Source organism: Polypterus senegalus, chromosome 12 (assembly GCF_016835505.1).
Source record: "Polypterus senegalus isolate Bchr_013 chromosome 12, ASM1683550v1, whole genome shotgun sequence".
NCBI lineage: Eukaryota > Metazoa > Chordata > Cladistia > Polypteriformes > Polypteridae > Polypterus > Polypterus senegalus.
The window spans coordinates 9,319,672-9,339,870 of record NC_053165.1 but is presented as its reverse complement, the minus strand read 5'-3'; the positions used below and the strand labels follow the sequence as shown (position 1 = coordinate 9,339,870).

Below are 20,199 nucleotides of genomic sequence, written 5' to 3'. Positions count from 1 at the left end.
AAATCATTTTTGGGTGGAGTACTGCTTTAAAATCACCACAGGTCAGTGCAGATCAGGGGTCTCCAACTCCAGTCCTGGAGAGCTACTGTGGCTGTAGGTTTTCATTCTAACTTTTTTCTTAATGCGTGACCAGTTTTTGCTACTAATTAACTATTTCCCTTTTATTTTGGTTGACTTTTTTTAAGACTCTGACCGATGAATTAATCTTTTTTTTCCCTTAAGTGGCACCAAAACATAAATTTGATGTGAACCAACAGATGACCGACTAAGTTGAGGGTTCCAACGAACTTCATTCAGTTTCTTAATCTGAAGCCAATTCTCATTACTGATTAATCCCATTATTTAATTCCATGGCGCTCATTCTGCCATGGCAGACATTTTCTTTTTTAAGAGCGCTGGCTGTCAAAATGTCTTGTGGACCCGAGCAGATCATCATTACAGAGGCCTTCACCTTTCAGTTATTGTGTGATGGATGCAGGTTGTTGTTTATGTCCATCCATCCATCCATCCTCTTCCGCTTATCCAAGATCGGGTCACGGGGGCAGCAGCTGAGCAGAGGTACCCAGATTTCCCTCTCCTCGGCCACTTCTAGCTCTTCCAGGGGAATCTCTCCAGCATGTCCTGGGTCTTCCCCAGGGCCTCCTCCCAGTTAGACGTGCCCAGAACAACTCACCAGGGAGGCGTCCAGGAGGCATCCTGATCAGATGCCCGAGCCACCTCATCTGACTCCTCTCGATGCGATGCGGAGGAGCAGCGGCTCTACTCCGAGGTCCTCACCTTATCTTTAAGGGAAAGCCCAGACACCCTGCAGAGGAAACTCATTTCAGCCGCTTGCATTCGCGATCACGTTGCTTTGGTCACTGTTGTTTATGTGTTAGTACATTTTGTGTTTTGATATTGTTTGGTTACTAATTAAGGAAAAAAGAAATCATTAAGGGGCCTGAGTCTTAAGTTGCCCATCAATTAAAATGAAAGAGTAAAGGAGTTAATTAGCATCAAAAACAGATCACTAACTAAGAAAGGGGTTAGAATGAAAACCTGCAGCCACTGCGGCCCTCCAGGACTGGAGTAGGAGACCCCTGGTGTAGATCAAAGACCACGCATGGCAATGTGAAGTATGCATGCCCCATGAAATTTTAACTCGTGACGATACCAAGGTTTGATCTTTACTTGAACAGCATCCTTTTAAAAAAAAATATAATAATAATTTATTTAGCCAAAAATGAACAGATGTGCCATTCCACCTGTGGAAAAAGTAAGTCGTCATGATCCCCTCCGGCTCTTCTCCTGCAGAAACCCGTATGTTTGTTTAGGAATGAAAACTTAAGAGCGACCAAGGTGGAGTGGCAGTGCTGCACAGAAAGGTGAAGGCTGAGAGAGAAACCGACTGACTGCCATCACTAAGAAGCATGGCAGCTAATGGGCAGTACCAAGGCACCCAAGCACAGAAGAGTAGGGAGCTGCGACAAAACACTAGGCACAGTTGGCAGTACCTGCACTATGAACAGAGTACGGGGGGTGCTATGCAGGAGACGGAGTGAACTGACAGGAATTCCTGGGGCACCCCACCATAAAAGCTCTAATGCTCCCCGTGGTTGTGCAGGAGCCACAGTGTAAAATGCAGGACCTGGGATGGGATTCCATGGCAAAACACAAGTTGTTAAGGTTTCTCATAAAAGAATAACCAAAATGGAGACTGAATATCTTTATAAATAAGAACAGTGAGGACAAAGCAGCACTCCTGCTCAGTCAAAATGGGCCGACTTTTAGTAAAGTTAAGAGGCCTAGTCAGTCTAAAGGAGCCTTCAGGCTTGGGCGTCATCCCAGTTCTTGTTATCTCAAGACTTCATTTGCTTTCTGGGTAATCCTGACACAAGGCCATCGCTCTACCGTAGTGTCAGCCACAAAACTGTTAAACTGCACAAGAGCTCTTTTACTGCCAACCTTGGCAACTGTACGGCTCTGTGTTACAGAATAGCTCAAACGTCACTTCCACTGCAGGTCACAAATAAGCGCTATGTGGTCGGAGGGGTGCGACACACTCGGCAGGGCCTGATGTGCAGTTACTTCCTCATGGCTGGGCAGTGGGATCACCTGCTCGATACTCAGAGCCGAGCTATCGACAAAGATATAGTCAAGGCAGCCACGGTAACCGGCCACGTAGTTGGTGTACGCCGGCTCACCACATGCGCTGCTCAGCTTGAGTGCGTGGCTCAGAGACATGCTGCACTGCTCCTCGGGCCCATTCGATAACCAGTCTTCATGGCTTTCTGCGATCTCACCTTTGGTGACAAACTCGTAGAGTCCAGAAGATGGGGTGCTGTTGAAGTCTCCGGCAAAAATCACAGGGATGTGCTCATACAGCTCCATGGCTACCTGCTGGATGTGGCGAAGGGATATGGCCGCCTGGACCAGACGAATATTTCCACCTTAAAAAAAAAAAAAAAGGGCGCAATAAGAGCCAGTAATTTTAAGAACAAGAAAAAAAAAAAACAGACTCTGTATTTTACTAAGCCTTCAGATATAAGAGTCAGAATTTAAAAAGTCTTATGCCTATGTGTTTTTTTATTACTCTTTATGAGCAAGAAACCACCACTAATAGTCCATTAAGCCAAGGTTAGACATGCAGGAGAGCTGGAGAAAGATGGGCCACTCGCTTAGAGAGGGAATGTGAACTCTTTGGCTGTAAAAGGCAGCAGGCGCCGAGCAAGTGGGGAGTAAGGATAGGCCTTGTCAGACAGAAATGATGGACTCCTCCTCAGTTAAGAAATACTGGTGGAATTAATTAGTGGCAAGAGCAGAGCAGTGAAATGACAGGAGTCAGATGAACGGGAATAATGACTTGTAGGATAAGAATTGTAATAAATCCAAGGCCAGGTTTAAGGCTCTATTGTAGGCACAGAGCTGGAGAGTTTGACATCCGTGGCAGAGCGACGGGCGCTGAGCAGACTCCTGTCAATCATGGAGAATCCACTGCATCCACTGAACAGGATCATCTCCAGACAGAGGAGCAGCTTCAGCGACAGACTCCACTGACAGACTGAGGAGACCCCAGACTATGCGACTCGGGGGGTAAACGTTAACATTATACAAAATTATTGTCTGTTATACCTGCATTGTTAGCACTCTTTAATTTAATATTGTTTCTTTATCAGTATGCTGCTGCTGGAGTATGGGAATATCACCTTGGGATTAATAAAGTATCTATCTGTCTGAAAACAATACAAAATGCTGCCCTTAACATTTAAAGCTCTCCACAACCTCACTGATCTCCTACAGACTGACACTCCTCTCGCTCGCTCAGATCCTCATCTGCAGCTCTGTTTTACCTGCCTTGCACTGCATTGTTATCACTCTTAATATTGTTCTTATCAGTATGCTGCTGCTGGAGTATATGAATTTCCCCTTGGAATTAATAAAGTATCTATCTATTATAGAGTGCCTTTCATATCTATCTATCTATCCGTCTAGGTTTACACTTCACGCGACACATGCTCCTGCTACGCAAGCGTTTTACTGTTTAATACTTGCGCGCGTACTTTATGTAAATCTGGAGGAATCCACCAGGTGGCAGTGTGAGAGATCATCGCGGTGAGAACAGGTTCGGCTTCGCTGTGTTGTGAATTGTCTGGAACAGCCATTAAATTCTGAGGACACCTTACTGCGATATTTCTGAAGAGGGTGTTTAATGATTAAATCCATCAATCTGGGGATGTGTCCATTCCAGCAAGCATTGGGCACGAGGCAGAAACAATCCCTTTATGGGGCCTCAGCTCATCGCAAGGTGAATACAAGCACGCACACGCGCACACACACACTGATGTCATTTTAGTGTCACCAAATCTGCATATCCTTGGATGGAAACCGGAACTCACTGTGGAAACCTACCAGGAAAACATGTAAACTCCAGGCAGGGAATACCAGCAACGTGACTCCCTGCAAGACAGCAGTGCTAACGCTCTACCACCGTGTCACTCCATGTGTGTAATTATTAACAGTATTCACTATTTAAATGAAATTAACAATTTATCTGTAAAATGTAATATACATACTTTAATGCATTTCATCATGAAAGTGATATCAAGTGTAAATCTAAGGATTCTAAATGTGCAGAGAGTTGGAATATCAGACATTTAATGTGTTCTGTGTGGTGATCACTGCCTGCTGCTGCTGTCAGGTCAGGAGGAATCCCCAGAAAAAAAAAAAGACGGCATGTGAGATTTATAAAATGTATCGTGTCATTACGATCGGGAATATGCGACTCTATATAAGAGCACCATGAATGCATCTGTATGTCGGCATTTTGCTTCACCACATTGAACTATTCATCAAACATCGAAGTGCGCTCATCAATCCTGTAGGATCTGCATAGCGACTTTCTGTCACATGTAGATAGTAAACAGAGACTCGGACGTCACGTTCCAACTTTTATCACACTGTGCCTCCCCACGTTTTGCTGGTACTGTAACTTGCGCACGCATTCATTTCTGAGGACCTGCTCAGAGGACGCATCAAACGAATGCTGGGAATGCGTGGCAGCCATGATGCGTGCGCGTCCGCATTCTGAGCGTGAAGTATAAACGAGCCCTAAGAGACGCCTACGGCTCGGGGCTCAAGTCATCTGAATGGAGTTCTGTGTGTGCGCCATACAATAAAGCCCGATTCTGCTGCCTGTCCCGAGACTCCGAGTGCCTTCATTGGGGCTGTGTGTCCCCGTGTTGCCTGCGCCAGTCTGCTTCAACAGCTACTACCTCAGATTCTGTTCAGTTATAGCTTTGATTTTTCTTTATCCACTTTTCAATACGCCTGTGACAGATGTGATAACATTTAAAAGGGAAACGATAATGAGCAATAACAATGAACAATGAATAGACATTACTTGTTTTTCCAATACTTTCATTTGAGTTGGTTTAAAAATTGTCATTATTTGCTGCTCACCATCCACTGCAAACGTCTGGCCTGGCTAAACGTCTTGGCCCAGCTGAATTTGTCATCGATAGCCCTGCTCTGCGCCAACGACCCTGTAGAGCAGGTGTGCTATTCACACCCAGGACAATGGATCCATGAGGCACCATGCTGACTGCTGTGCCAACCCTACTAATACCTTGTAAATCAGACAGGGACACTGACCTTTAGGGTGCCAGTACAGGTGCGTGTTTGCAACACAGATTAGTCTGGAAGGATCATTCACATCGTGCAGGACAGTGACCTGGAGAGACAAGACGTGCAGTCAGCAGAGGAACAAAGGAAATTTGACAATCGAGAAGAGACCACTCAGTCCACTAAGACTGTTTGTTTAGCTAATGCCTAAGCTGTCGCCATATTCTGTCCAGCTACTTCTTAAAGGTTGTCTGTCCTATTTTTGGTTTCAGAAGAGCTCTCCATATCTAACTTCTGAGTATGAATGTGGACTGTGCCACGTCTCTGGATCTCAGTCTTTCTAACGAGCAGGCAACAGACAAGGCAGATGAGTGAATAGCAGTCCTGCAGACTTTGCATATAAATTCAAGTACAGGTGCATCTCAGTATATTAGAATATCATAAAAAAAGTTCATTTCTTTCAGTAATTCAATTCAAAAAGTGAAACCCCTACATTCTATAGATTCGTTACATACAGAGTGATATATTTCAAGTCTTTATTTCTTTTCATTTTGCTGATTATGGCCTACAGGCAATGAAAACTCAAAATTCAGTATCTCAGAAAATTACAGAAGACCATTAATTTTTTTTTTTTTAAATACAGAAATGTTGGCCTACTGAAAAGTCTGTCCAAGTACGTAAGCACTCAATAATCAGCCAGGGCTCCTTTTGCATGAATGACTGTGGCACTGCTGAGGTGTTATTGAAGCCCAGGATGCTCTGATCGCGGCCTTCAGCTCGTCTGGAGTCTCTCATCTTCCTCTTGATAGATTCTCTATGGGGTTTTAGGTCAGGCGAGTTTGCTGGCCAATCAAACCCAGTGATACACACCATGGTCATTAAACCAGCTATTGGTACTTTTGGCAGTGTGGGCAGGTGCCAAGTCCTGCTGGAAAATGAAATCAGCATCTCCATAAAGCTTGTCCGCAGAGGGGAGCATGAAGTGCTCTAGAATGTAATGGTAGACGGCTGGCGGCGCGGACTTTATAAAACACAGTGGACCAACACCAGCAGATGACATGGCTCCCCAAATCATCACTGACTGTGGAAACTTCACACTGGCCTTCACGCAACTTGGAATCTGTGCCTTTCCACTCTTCCACCAGCCTCTTGATTTCTAAATGAAATGCAAAATTAACATTCATTTGAAGAGAGGACTTTGGACCACTGAGCTTTTAACAGTCCAGTCCATGTTCTCCTTCGCTCAGGTAAGACGTTTCTGACGTTGTCTCTGGTTCAGGAGCGTCTTGACACCAGGAATGCTGTGACACTTGTAGCCCACGTCCCGGACACATCTGTGTGTGGTGGCTCATGAAGCACTGACTCCATCTGCAGTCCACTCCTTGGGAATCTCCCCCAAATTCTTGAATGGGCTGTGCTTCACACTCCTCTCGAGGCTGTGGTTAGCCCCATTGCTTATGCACCTTTTTCTGCTGTCACATTTTTTTCCTTCCACTCATCTTTCCATTAATATGCTTGGATACGGCACTCTGTGAACAGCCAGCTTCTTTAGCAGTGACCTTTGGTGGCTTCGCCTCCTTGTGGAGGGAGGGTGTCAATGACTGTCTTCTGGACAATGGTCAATGATTGTGTGGCCTACTGAACCAGACTGAGAGACCACTTCAAGGCTCAGGACACCTTTGCAGGTAAGTGAAGTGGGACACCAGGAGTCTACAATATTTAACTTCTTCACAATATTATAATTTTCTGAGATACTGAATTTTGGGTTTTCATTAGCTATAAGACAATCAGCAAAATGAAAAGAAATAAACACTTGAAATATATTGCTCTGTGTGTAATGAAACTAAATAATACGAGTTTCACTTTTTGAATTGAATTACTGAAATAAATTAACTTTTTGATGATATTCTAATTTATTGAGATGCACCTGCATGCTGTAAATGTTAGGGTGGTGCATACACTGTTACAATAGGAGCAGGACAAAGTGTTCAAAGGCGCTATATAAAGTAAAGATTGAATGACGGCCCCACAAGGACTCACCTGCAAGCTGGTGGAGCGCTGCAAGGCTTTCTCCTTTGCGGCCGGGCTGCCGTCGGTGATCTTGCTCAAAAGGTCCCGGTGAAGCGGATCGGACACCAGAGCGTCACTGAGCTTCACGTCATGCTGAGCCAGTAGTTTGAACCTGGAGCGTCTATAGAAGGTGGCGAGCCCTTCGTGCTGCTTGTCTTTAACCTTGAAGAGCCCCTCCATGCCATAGGCATCCAGCGCCGGGACGAGGCTGTCGGCGAAGACGCTCTTGTCGACCTCCTGCAGGCAGATGATGTCAGCGTTGTAGCCCGAGAGCTCCTTCTTGATGAGGCTCTGCCTATAGTTAGGGATGGGAAGATCGTATACTCAAACTGTACTCATTCAAAAATATTGATTACTACTTTTTTCTGTAAGATATGGTAGCCAGGTTCATGCCAAAGGCGCAGAATGCAGTAACACACTTTCCGCGCTCATGTACTGAAATGAGCAGACGCGCTGTGACGCAACAGCACCACAAACCCCGCCCCTTGCACAAGCGCAGACTCTACGCCAATGGCAGACCGAGAGCTTAGTTTGTATGCTGCTACTTTTTACAGGCGGAAAACAATACAGCCGCCCGATGCAATATTTATGAGAAGAATCAGCAACACCGTAGCAAAACTGGCAGCCCATTTAAACAGTTAAAAAGCACACATGCTTTTCATCAAAAACACGTTTGTAAAACTTCAAGGCGATGCAAATCTGAAGCTGCAATCAGCGCCAAATAAGGGAGGCCGCATGAGAGCTTTCAAAGAGTCACGAGACGTTATTCAGGTAACTCTGCTGCATAAACATAAATATGAATGTTAAATTGCCTTAACACTATGGAAAATACTCAATAGCTATGACTAATTTGAAGATGAAAACTTTCACTGAAAGTAGTTTTTCTTTCCGAAAAATAAGTGCCTGAGTAAATGTTAATAAAAATATTACTTATTTTGCCAGTTTAGTGGATTTAAAAGTAAATTAACTGCATTAGTAACAGCACCTAGTGTAATAAAATAGATCATCTTTCTGCTTCATTTTGTATTGTTAAAATTGTATTGTGCTCCTGTTTCCTTCCACAGTTCAAAGATACGCAGGTTAGGTGGACTGATGATGTTAAATTGGCCCCTGGTCTGTGTGTGTGTGTGTGTGTTCCCTCTGTGATGGGCTCTTGTCCCCCCAAGGCCAAACAGGATTAAGTGTATAAATGTCAGTATTATTTTTTCTGAATACAAATTTAAAACTTAACTAAATGTAAAACTAATATGACAATCTTTCTCAAAAAAACAGAAGGGCAGAATATAATAGAAAATGCAAATGTACGAATATTATTTTGTTGTAAATGTTAGTGTTCTAAGGGGATCAGTTGAATACATTTGTGAAGTGATTGCCCGTTTTACATGTATTAAACAAATAACCAAATCTTCATGAAAACGTAAAAGTTAATCTTATCATTATTACAATTTGTATGTTCATGCTTTGCTACCCGGACTCTTCCTGCGTGGAGTTTGCATGTTGTCCCTGTGGCTGTGTAAGTTTCCTCCCAGAGTCCAAAGATACACTGGTGAGGTGAACTGGCAAAGCTAACTTGGCCATAGTGCGTGTCTGACATTGTGGTCAGGAGTGCCGCCGGAGACTGGACTTTCTCCGGTCCTGTTCAGCCAACATACATCGGACTTCCAATACAACTCACCGAGTTCTGCCACGTGCAAAAGTTCGCTGACGACACTGCTATCGTGGGCAGGAGGAGGAGAATAGGAACCTAATGAAGGACTTTGTTAAATGGTGCGACTCAAACCACCTACACCTGCACACCAAGGAGCTGGTGGTGGATTTTAGGAGGTCATCAGAGGTGACTGTGCAGAGGGTGCAGACCTAGAAATACCTGAAGATGGATGATAAACTGGACTGGACTGCCAATACTGATGCTCTATGTAAGAGAGGACAGAGCCGACTATACTTCCTTAGAAGGCTGGTGTCCTTCAACATCTGCAATAAGATGCTACAGATGTTCTATCAGACGGTTGTGGTGAGCGCTATCTTCTACGTGGTGGTGTGCTGGGGAGGCAGCATAAAGAAGAGGGACAAACTGGTGAGGAAGGCAGGCTCTATTGTAGGCACGGAGCTGGACAGTTTGACATCCATGGCAGAGCGATGGGCGCTGAGCAGACTCCTGTCAGTCATGGAGAATCCACTGCATCCACTGAACAGGATCATCTCCAGACAGAGGAGCAGCTTCAGCGACAGACTGCTGTCACCGTCCTGCTCCACTGACACACTGAGGCAATCGTTCCTCCCCACACTATGCGACTCTTCAATTCCACCCGGGGGGGTAAACGTTAACATTATACAATGGCACTGACTGTGACACCTGCCTTGCACTCTCCACCTTACATTTTATAACTTGCACTGCATTTTTATCACTGTTTAATTAATATTGTTTTTATCAGTATGTGAATTTCCCTTTGGGGATTAATAAAGTATCTATCTAATGGGTGAGTTTGCTCCTGCCTTGTACCTTATGGCAGCTGGGATAGGCTCCGGCACCCTCCCATTGCCCTAGTATGGAATGAGCAGGTTAGAAAATGACAAGTCATGTTCATTCTATTAATACTGCAATGCGCAGGCAGTGCTTTCTAACCTTGTCTGAGGGAAAGTTTAAGTTAAATTTGAACTCTGCTCTGTGTGTGCACCTGGCATGTGTCTGAGTCTCATATCCTTCTGAGCTTATGCTTAAAAGCTGATGCTGTTATTTCATTATTCACTATGATAAATGTCCATCCAGCCATCCATTATGCAACCCGCAATATCCCAACTACAGGGTCACGGGGGTCTGCTGGACCAACACAGGGTGCAAGGCAGGAAACAAACCCTGGGCAGGGTGTCAGCCCCCTGCAGGGCACACATAGGATCGCCAATGCACCTAACCTGCATGTCTTTGGACTGAGGGAGGAAACCCACGCAGACACAGGGAGAACATGCAAACTCCACACAGGGAGGACCCGGGAAGCAAACCTGGGTCTCCTAACTGCAAGGCAGCAGCGCCCCTATGTTGTAATCTTATACGATCCCTTTAGAGAAAAATGTTATATTTATGGCATCTCTATATATAATCTTCATTTGGATCTTGATCTTTGTTTGTCTGAGAATGAATTAGAAGAAGCAGCACTAGATGGCAGTAGAGAGACAGCTAAAGCATAGGCATTGCATTAATAATCTCCTCCAGGCTTATACTACTGAAGACTGCAGTACGCCAGTCACACCTCAAAACACAGACATTCAAACTAAACAAATTGTTGTGCTTTAAATTAACTAAAGAGATCTTCATTTAGATCTTGATCTTTGTTTGTCCGCGAATTCCACTCATGCGTAGACCACCTTCCAGTTTAGTACGTCGTTACTCACGGATGTCAATGTGCCGGAATAACGAAAGGGGTGGTGGACAGTGTTACGCTGGTCAGCTCCTGAGGCCTGGTTAGAGAATGAGATTGCCGAAGATAACAGGTACGTGCCTACGTAACATATGAATGAAAGAGAGACAGTCGGTAAAATGAATGACAACGTAACAGCACGTTCTCGAAATTATTATTGCTACGTTAAGTAAGTTGTACCGTGGCTTGCTCACATGTCAGTGAAGTGATCCCTATTTATGCTTTAAAGAGCCTGGATACCTATGTGTCCCCCTTTTATAACCATTGCTCCGTGTATATTGCCTTACTCTTTGGATTGCCACAAAGCAACCTGCGAGATTAGAGAAAGGTTGAGAAGACACCGTGAGAGGAAACGACAGCGTCGTGAAAATGAGACGGACTGTGAACGGACAGAAGCAGAAATGCTCCTACACCACCACATAATTACGATTCGGACAGTGATTCCGAGTAGGCCGTTCCTATCGAATCAATGTCCAAGGGTTTTCTTTTGTAATTTTGTTTCCCTTATAAAAAATCATAATGCTGTGCGACGAAGGGCCCAGTTCACGACTGGCAGCCGCGTTTAAACAGGGAGCCCTTCACAGACAACTTTAACACACGCAGCGTAGTTGGGCGCACATGGCTAGTATGTATATATATATATATATATATATATACACATACACACATATATATTATATATGCCATTGTTCTTTTCTTTTTGACCATTAAAAACCCTGTGTGCATGGTGAAATTCAAACATCTCCTAAAATAAGAATAAAAATAATACATTTAAAATGTCATGTACATCCTAAGCAAGCACAACTATCAATCAAATTGTAATAATAATAATAATAATAATACTACATTTTATTTATAGGCGCCTTTCAAACACTCAAGGACACCGTACACTTTACACAACACACAATACAGTACAGTGTTTACATAGAGAAGGCAAGTTTAAAAAGATGAGTTTTAACTGAAGACTTAAACAGAGAGAATGAATTAATGTTTCTAATCTCAGGAGGCAATGCATTATTGTGGTCATCTAAGGTATGCCAACATCTGCCATGTCCCGTTAGCAACTAGGTGTAACCAATCATGTTGAAAGTTTTCTGAATTTGTAATGAATTCCTTTTAAAGAATAGTGACCTAATCAATGGATTGTATAAATATTCCGCAGAGGGCACTTTTTTCTTTGCAAAAACACTGATATGATGCTTTTTGCCTCTTCGGAGATTTAGATAAAGAATACCGATTGACGTTTTCTCCTGCCTGTGTTTTATTGCCTAAATCGGGGCCTTCCAGTGAGGGGTGTCTGTATACACAATTTTCTTCCACAAACGGGAGGACTGAAAGTGGCGGTTGCGAATTGTATGGGGAGGACACACCTCGGAGGGGATGTTTTGTTGTGTTCCGGAGGATTCCCGGAGTCAACGAGAGGGCTCCATTTTTGTACAGGACCGAGTCAACCAAAATAAAATCGAAGAGGCCCTGACAGCTACGACTGCTCCTGTTCTTATTTACCGGGATCGCTACAATATCCATCCATCATCCAACCCGCTATATCCTAACACAGGGTCACGGGGGTCTGCTGGAGCCAATCCCGGCCAACACAGGGCGCAAGGCAGGAACAAATCCCTATATTTTGTATTACATTTGTTATGGTGACCTTTATACTGCGTTGTGATATTAGTTCATTTAAATACAGACTGGCCCATTGATATTAACCATAATAAACACTATCATCATTTGAAAACAAATTCCTATGCTTTTTAAGAAAATGATTCAGTTTCACAAATCTGACACATTAGATAATTGTATCGGTATCGCCCACCCCTACCTGTAGTCGATGTCCAGGGCGTACGGGGCGCAGTACGGGTACAACACATTCTTGGAGAGTTCGGTCTGCGCGTAGATGTCCGCCAGGATGTTGTAGGACACCGTCCTTACGGTCCCGCCGCCCGTGAGCCTGCTCGTGTATACGTGCCGCTGGTCAAAGGTGCAGACGCCGGGTCCCGCCTGCACAGGGCCAGCAGACAGCAGCTCGCGGGACACGCCGTACCTGTCGCCACTCCCCGGCGTGCATTTTAGTTTTATATGCAGGCCAATGTCCAAGTTGCGCGGGATGAAGACCCGCTCGTTCCCCGCTTCCACCCAGCAGTCCTCCGGGCCCTCCACCCCGGCGTTGGGACGCACCTCCTTAAACCACTGGAAGGCGCAGTGCTCCAGCTGGCCGAACTCGAGCTCCACCTTGGGACAGACGGGGAAGCCCGCCAGGAGAGACGCCGGGAGCTCGACGGTGATGAACGTCGGCGGGTTTCTCTCAACGCGGTAACGGCGCTCCCCAACATGCAGCACCGATCCGTCCAGCCAGGCTTCGGAGTTGAAGGCGTCTTCGGCCACCGCCTCGTCCTTGTAGTACAACCCGACCACAGTTTCGGTGGCCGCAGTCTGCTCGCACCGATTTTTCTTGCTTTTCTTTGCTTTGCTCTTCCCTTTGGTCGCATTGGTGGCAATGCGGGCCAGCACTCTACCCAGCTGTTCCGTCTGGTCCCGCTGCATTTGTCGCTGACTGCCATCAAGAGTGAAGGAAATGGTCAGCTTGGGCTCGGAGGGCACGCACCGCACGACGGCCCGCTCCATCTGACCGTTACGTTGCGACACCGTTCGCGCCGACAACTTCAGCGCATCCGAGAGGAGACGGCGGGCTGTTAAAGGCAAACCGGGAAACATCGACGTGCCAAGGCCGGGAAGGCGGCGTGCTATTGGGAAGAGCACATTCGCTAGATACAAACGCATTAAAGTTACGGTTTCATATTGTTTGAAGAAATAACGCATAGTTATCTGCACACACTTTCATTTTGAAAACAGCGAAGGAATATTCTTTCTGTAAATAAATATATTTCTTGTAAACGGAATTGACGAAAATGCTCCTATCAATTACATTTGACAGCAGTATGTGACGATTGAAAGCCATAGATTCTGTAAAATGAAAAATCGGATAATAGCTGCTTTCTTCTTTTCAATTATAAAAATCTCCAACGGATCAATTCGATGCGTCTTACATTAACACACAAGTAAAACGTCATTACAGCGTTGCCATATTTTTCCAAATTAACAATGAAAGCGCTAAAGCCAATGAGCAGCGCGTCAGTCACGTGTGCAGCTTTCTAGCACCAAATCTCGCGCCGCAGTGTGGTGTTTGCGCGCTCCCGGCGTCTTGAAATTGGGAACGCGCGTGTCGTATGGCTTCTTTAAATGAATTAAAGATATCTTTAAATGATGTAACAATACCTCCAAATAATCATGTGACTTGATATACTACTTTCTCTAAGCTTCGGTCACCACACATAAGCCATTAGATGATGAAGGGTTAAAAGAGATAGAGTTAGCCAGTAAGGGCCACAGGATGGATTAATGGGGGCAGAATAATCAGGCCATGTGGCACAATTTAACCAGGACAATGAAGTACAGCATACGCTTTTTAAAAGATTCCCAGGGATCTTTTATGACTACATGGAATCCTGGGACCTTAGTTTTATATCTTATCAGCACAGTGTCCCCATCATTGCACTGGGCCACACAGAAACCAGAGGTTTGGCACCCAAGATGGCCTCGCCAACACATCTTCCTGCGACAACCCATTCTTTTTCCTTGATGTTATCCAAAGCAGATACTGGTTGGGCTACAGGGTTTCTCTCCTGGCTAGGTTCACATTTCTCTTTTATGTCCTTAATTCCATCCAGCATCCAACCCGCTATATCCTAACTACAGGGTCACGGGGGTCTGCTGGAGTCAATCCCAGCCAACACAGAGCACGGGGCAGGAAACAAACCCTGGGCAAGGGCACTAGCCCACCGCAGGGCACACACGCACCCACACACCAAGCACACACTAGGGACAATTTAGAATCGCCAATGCACCTAACCTGCAAGTCTTTGGATTGTGGGAGGAAACCCACGCAGACACGAGGAGAACATGCAAACTCCACGCAGGGAAGACCTGGGAAACGAATCCAGACGGGTCTCCTAACTGCAAGGGAGCAGCGCTACCCACTGCGCCACCGTGCCACCCATGTCCCTCTTGGTCATTTTTAAATTCCTCTATTGATGTTAATTTGGTTGGTCATTTAGCTTCCAGATGTCCATGTATATTCTGCTGTGTTCTGTGTGTCTTGTGATTGATTCCCCAAGACGTAGGGTCACCTGCCTTTTACCATCAAGAGGTTGCTCTCAGCCCAACAAAGGCTGAGGGAAAAAAACAGTCCATTGCGGTTCATTGAATTTGCTGGCATCAGTGAGTTCCTTAATCTTTTTAAATTATTGATTTGCTGGATGGATGAACTCAGTGCTCTGTTTTTTGATCATAATTGGGATTTGCATATTGAGACTGGATTGCTTTGGTATTACCATTCAGGGAGTTCCTGTGGTGGTCTGGTTCATCCTGCCTTGTGGCCACACCTGTCAAAATAGGCTCCAGTTTGGTCCTGACCCTCAATCTGATTAAGCAGGTTTGAGAACGCTATGCTATGTAATGGCTAAGCGCAACCTTGAAACAGTGATACATGCTTTTATAACATCTCGTCTGGTTTACTGCAATGCGCTTCTTATTGGAATTAGCCAGGCCTCCATTGCTCGCCTACAGCTGGTGTAAAATGCTGCTGCTTGATTTTTAACTGGCACGAGAACGCATGAGCACGTTACCCCGATTTTGGCTTCCCTTCCCTGTTTTACCGTTTTTATCCGTTTTAAGATCCTTGTATTTGTTTTTAAATCCTTTAATGGTTGTGTCCCATCTTATTTGTTGGAACTGCTGCACCCTAATGTGCCGTCTCGTTCTGTCAGGTCAGCAGATCGGATGTTTTTACGGGTTCCCAAGGCACAATGCAAACTCCAAGGTGATCGAGCTTTTTCAGTTGCAGCCCCAAAACTCTGGAACGATTTGCCGTTGCACGTTAGGCGGGCTCCTTCGCTAGTTGCCTTTAAATCTAATTTAAAACACACACTTTTACTCTCTGAACCCAGTATGACCATCCAACCTCTGCTCCTTAAGGACAAGCTGACAGAGATGGGAGTAGACTCACACCTGGTGCCATGGATCGTGGACAATCTTACAGACAGACCTCAGTATGTGCATCTCGGGAACTGCAGGTCTGACATTGTGGTCAGCAGCACAGGAGCGCCGCAGGGGACTGGACTTTCTCTGGTCCTGTTCAGCCAACATACATCGGACTTCTAATACAACTTGGAGTCCTGCCACGTGCAAAAGTTCGCTGACGACACTGCTATGGTGGGCTGCATCAGGAGTGGGCAGGAGGAGGAGTACAGGAACCTAATCAAGGACTTTGTTAAATGGTGCGACTCAAACCACTTACACCTGAACACCAGCAAAACCAAGGAGCTGGTGGTGGATTTTAGGAGGACCAGGCCCCTCATGGACCCCGTGATCATCAGAGGTGACTGTGCAGAGGGTGCAGACCTTTAAATACCTGGGAGTGCAGCTGGATGACAAACTGGACTGGACTGCCAATACTGATGATCTGTGTAAGAGAGGACAGAACCGACTAGACTTCATTAGAAGACTGGCGTCCTTCAACACCTGCAACAAGATGCTGCAGATGTTTTATCAGGTGGTTGTGTTGAGCGCCGTCTTCTACGTGGTGGTGTGCTGGGGAGGCAGCATAAAAAAGAGGGACACCTCACGCCTGGACAAACTGGTGAGGAAGGCAGGCTCTATTGTAGGCACGGAGCTGAACAGTCTGACATCCGTGGCAGAACGACGGGCACTGAGCAGGCGAGTGTCCATCATGGAGAATCCACTGAACAGGATCATCTCCAGACAGAGGAGCAGCTTCAGCGACAGACTGCTGTCACCGTCCTGCTCCACTGACAGACTGAGGAGACCCCACACTATGAGACTCTTCAATTCCACTCCTTTAAACATTAACATTATACAAAGTTATTGTCTGTTATACCTGCATTGTTATCACTCTGATATTTAATATTGTTCTTTATCAGTATGCTGCTGCTGGAGTATGGGAATTTCCCCTTGGGATTAATAAAGTATCTATCTATCTATCTATCTATCTATCTATCTATCTATCTATCTATCTATCTATCTATCTATCTATCATATAGTGCCTTTCATTCATCTATCTATCTATCTATCTATCTATCTATCTATCTATCTATCTATCTATCTATCTATCTATCTATCTATCTATCTATCTATCTATCATATAGTGCCTTTCATTCATCTATCTATCTATCTATGTTGGCTATCTGTATACTTCTTCAGCTCTTATGTGTTTATGTCTTTCTGTTTTATTTACCCTTTGGTTATTGTTTGTCTGATATGTTGAGTTTTTATTGTACAGCACTTTGGCCAGCCTTGATGTTGTTTTTTTAAATTACTTTATAAATAAATAAATGCATAAAACAAAAGATGGGGGGTTTACACAGCTGGTGGGCATACATCAAAAGAGTCAAGAGACTGAAACACAAGAGATGTACCTAAAGCCCCCCGTCTACATTGGCACCAACTCTGAAGGAGCTGTAGTTTTTTTAGACAGGTGGTGCTCAGTGCCACAATATGCAAACAGCAATGAAATAACAAGAAAGCAAATTTATTTGAATTAGTTCATACATATTAACTTTTATCCATTTTCCTAACACATTTACTCAATTTCAAATGTGCAAGGAAGCTTTAACCTCACCTGCAAGGCAGAAACAAACCCCAAGCAGCACACTAATCCAACAGATGACGCACTCGCTCACTCCCACACATACATTTGCACTCCCTAATGTGGGATATCATCAGGTGATTAATCCTTAAGAAAAAACGACAACACATCTGTTCCATTCTGCTTAGTCTTCTGTCCAGTGTGTTGGCATCTATTCTGGCAGCAGCAGGTGCAGCACTGGCAGGGTCACCCATTGTTTTCAGGACAATTCTAAGGGCACGTGACTGACAGACGCCCTTCAGATTGTTGCAATGTTATTAGTTTTTATTGGTCAGTCATTGAAAATACATTTAATAGAACAATTTACTTATGATTTAGATACTAATGCTGTGCTTTCCTGTTTATGATGTACACTGCTTTTTTTCTTAGGAGTAACTGTTAATATTTTAACAAAAATGCTATGCTTTGCATATTTTGAGCATACGGACACGTGGATAATGCAACACGGGTAACATCACATAACATTTTATTTCTTTTTTCCTTGGATGTTTTTCACATCAGTTACATTTGTGTGGCACAGGTCACCACTGGGTTCTATTATGTCACAGCTGGGGTAAGCAGTCAGGCAGGCAGTCATCGTCCAACCCGCAATATCCGAACTGCAGGGTCACGGGATTAGTTATTTAATGATAGATAGATAAATACTTCATCAATCCCAAGGGGAAATTCACATACTCCAGCAGCTGGAGCTGGAGCCAATCCCAGCCAACACAGGGCGCAAAGCAGGAAACAAACCCCGGGCAGGGCGCCAGCTCACCGCAGGGCACACACACACACACACACCAGGGACAATTTAGGATGGCCAATGCACCTAACCTGCATATCTTTGGACTGTGGGAGGACACGCAGACACAGGGAGGACATGCAGACTCCACGCAGGGAGGACCCGGGAAGCGAACCCAGACGGATCTCCTAACTGTGAGGCTACCACTGTGCCACCATGCCACCCATAAGGTAAGCAACATATAAATAAATATGCAGTACAGTATATAATTTTTGGGAATAGTGCTTCCTTAAGCAAACCTGGACGATGTCATCTGGGCTTCAAACGTGCTTTACTGGCAGTAACGCACATGCACATCTATTTCTTTTCGATCACATCACTTACTACACACAGAGAAAGGGGTTTTCAATCATTGAAGGCTGCAGCATCCATGCAACATGATAAGCTCTTTGTGGTTTGCAGATGGTACAGCAAGTAAAAATATGAATAATAATTATAGTGAAATGCCAGCGTGCGAGGCTTGTAAGGATTTAAGCTCCTTCTCGTGGCTGATTTGATAGCTCGCTATCCCAACACATTCTTACTCGTGGGTTGAAGACAAGATGGCTGTGCAAATGCTTCTCTTTTAAACTGACAAATCTTTTATAACAATAATTGCTGTTTTTGTTCCCTGCTGGCTTTTATTGTTGATGTTGCCATCATTACCACAATGATAACCTATAAAAAAAACCTGCACGAACAAGTAACACCTAGTATCGTTAACCTACAACAGAATGTTTTCCTGTTTTAAAATTGAATGTTCAGACCTTATTTTTGGATAATTTGACTGCAGCAGTAAATAAGTGACTTGATTAGAGCAGTACTGGTCTGCATAAGGTAAAGTTAGCAAAAGCTTTATTACACAGGGTACAGGGTTGGTTTTGCCTGGGTGGCGGCCCAGTACGATGTGTTTTGAACGGGTCCCAAAATCTGTAGTGGTGCCCCCGATTGCAGAAACCATCCCTGGTGTGACGATGTGGGTTCTGCTCCATGCTGCCATCTTACTTCTGGGAGCCCTCGAACCCGACACCGTCGGCAATGTCACCGATGAGCGAGGCAGTGACGACATCAACCATGAAGCAAGGGGACTGTGCAAAAAGTGCTAAGTGCTGTCACACACGTGCGACTAGGAGGACGTTGTACGGACCAAGCAAAGTTAATTCCATGTCAGGCCAGGGGGTGGCGCGGGTGCACTAAACCTTCTCCTGTTATCTTTACTGTAGTGATGGGAAGTTCGGATCATTTTACTGACTCGGATCTTTGAGTCTCGTTCAGCAAAATGAACGAATCATTTTCGAGTCATTTCGTTCAATTCTCTTTCCGGCTCAGACTGCATAGGTTAAGCTTATGGGGCTGTCACGTGATGAACGAACGACTCGAACCCGAAGACTCGAGAGATGAACTAATCAATTCTGTTTCCGGCTCAGACTGAGTTGGTTAAGCTTATGGGGCTGTCATGTGATGAACGAACGACTTGAAAAACCCGAAGACTCGAAACAGGTGAATCAATTCCAATACAGAAACTCTAGGAAGGTGCGCAAATGCGCATGCGCGACTGAACGAATCACTCCCACGAGACGACTCGTTCTTCCCGAGTCACATTAAAGATTCGTTCAAAATGAACGAATCGTTCAAGAACGACCCATCACTATACTGGCCAGCTCGGATTCTGCATTGTTATCACTCTTTAATTTAATATTGTTCTTTATCAGTATGCTGCTGGAGTATGGGAATTTCCCCTTGGGATTAATAAAGTATCTATCTATCTATCTATCTATCTATCTATCTATCTATCTATCTATCTATCTATCTATCTATCTATCTATCATTAAATAAATAGTCCAATAAAAACAAGTGAATTGTGAAGGTTAAAAACACACTGGAAAAAATCCTTTAAAATGTTTTAGGTTGTTCGTGTGCCGTGTTTGAGGGGTCCTTTGTATTTTCTTCTGGTCGTGCTGGCTTTCCAACTGCCTAAAAAAGAAGAACACTTTCCCGAGTGGAGTGGACGTGGATATACAGGTCCGATCATTTTCAGCAGCAGACTTTTATAACGGAGGATTTCCGGTAAGTGACCCTGTTTCTCAACTGTTCGTTTTAAGTATAAGAACTCGTAATAAAACACACTT

The 20,199-nt window shown here is 44.7% G+C and overlaps 1 protein-coding gene across 1 annotated transcript; it reads right to left on the bottom strand.

Moving 5' to 3' along the window:
- Positions 1 to 1,690: 1,690 nt before the first annotated feature.
- pde12 (phosphodiesterase 12) lies at positions 1,691 to 13,564 on the bottom strand. The gene is made up of 4 exons (XM_039771078.1): positions 12,406 to 13,564; positions 7,141 to 7,465; positions 5,131 to 5,209; positions 1,691 to 2,429 (listed from the first exon to the last, which is right to left on the bottom strand). Exons 1-4 carry the CDS (start codon positions 13,401 to 13,403, stop codon positions 1,987 to 1,989), a joined length of 1,845 nt encoding a protein of 614 aa, XP_039627012.1. The 5' UTR covers positions 13,404 to 13,564; the 3' UTR covers positions 1,691 to 1,986.
- Positions 13,565 to 20,199: the final 6,635 nt, after the last annotated feature.

Excerpts from the sequence above, each read along its gene's own strand:
- pde12 (XM_039771078.1), bottom strand. The coding sequence starts at position 13,403 with ATGCGTTATTTCTTCAAACAATATGAAACCGTAACTTTAATGCGTTTG. Across the intron at positions 5,210-7,140 it reads AGCGCTCCACCAGCTTGCAG|GTCACTGTCCTGCACGATGT; the intron begins GTGAGTCCTTGT and ends TTGTCTCTCCAG. Across the intron at positions 2,430-5,130 it reads CCTGTACTGGCACCCTAAAG|GTGGAAATATTCGTCTGGTC; the intron begins GTCAGTGTCCCT and ends TTTTTTTTTAAG.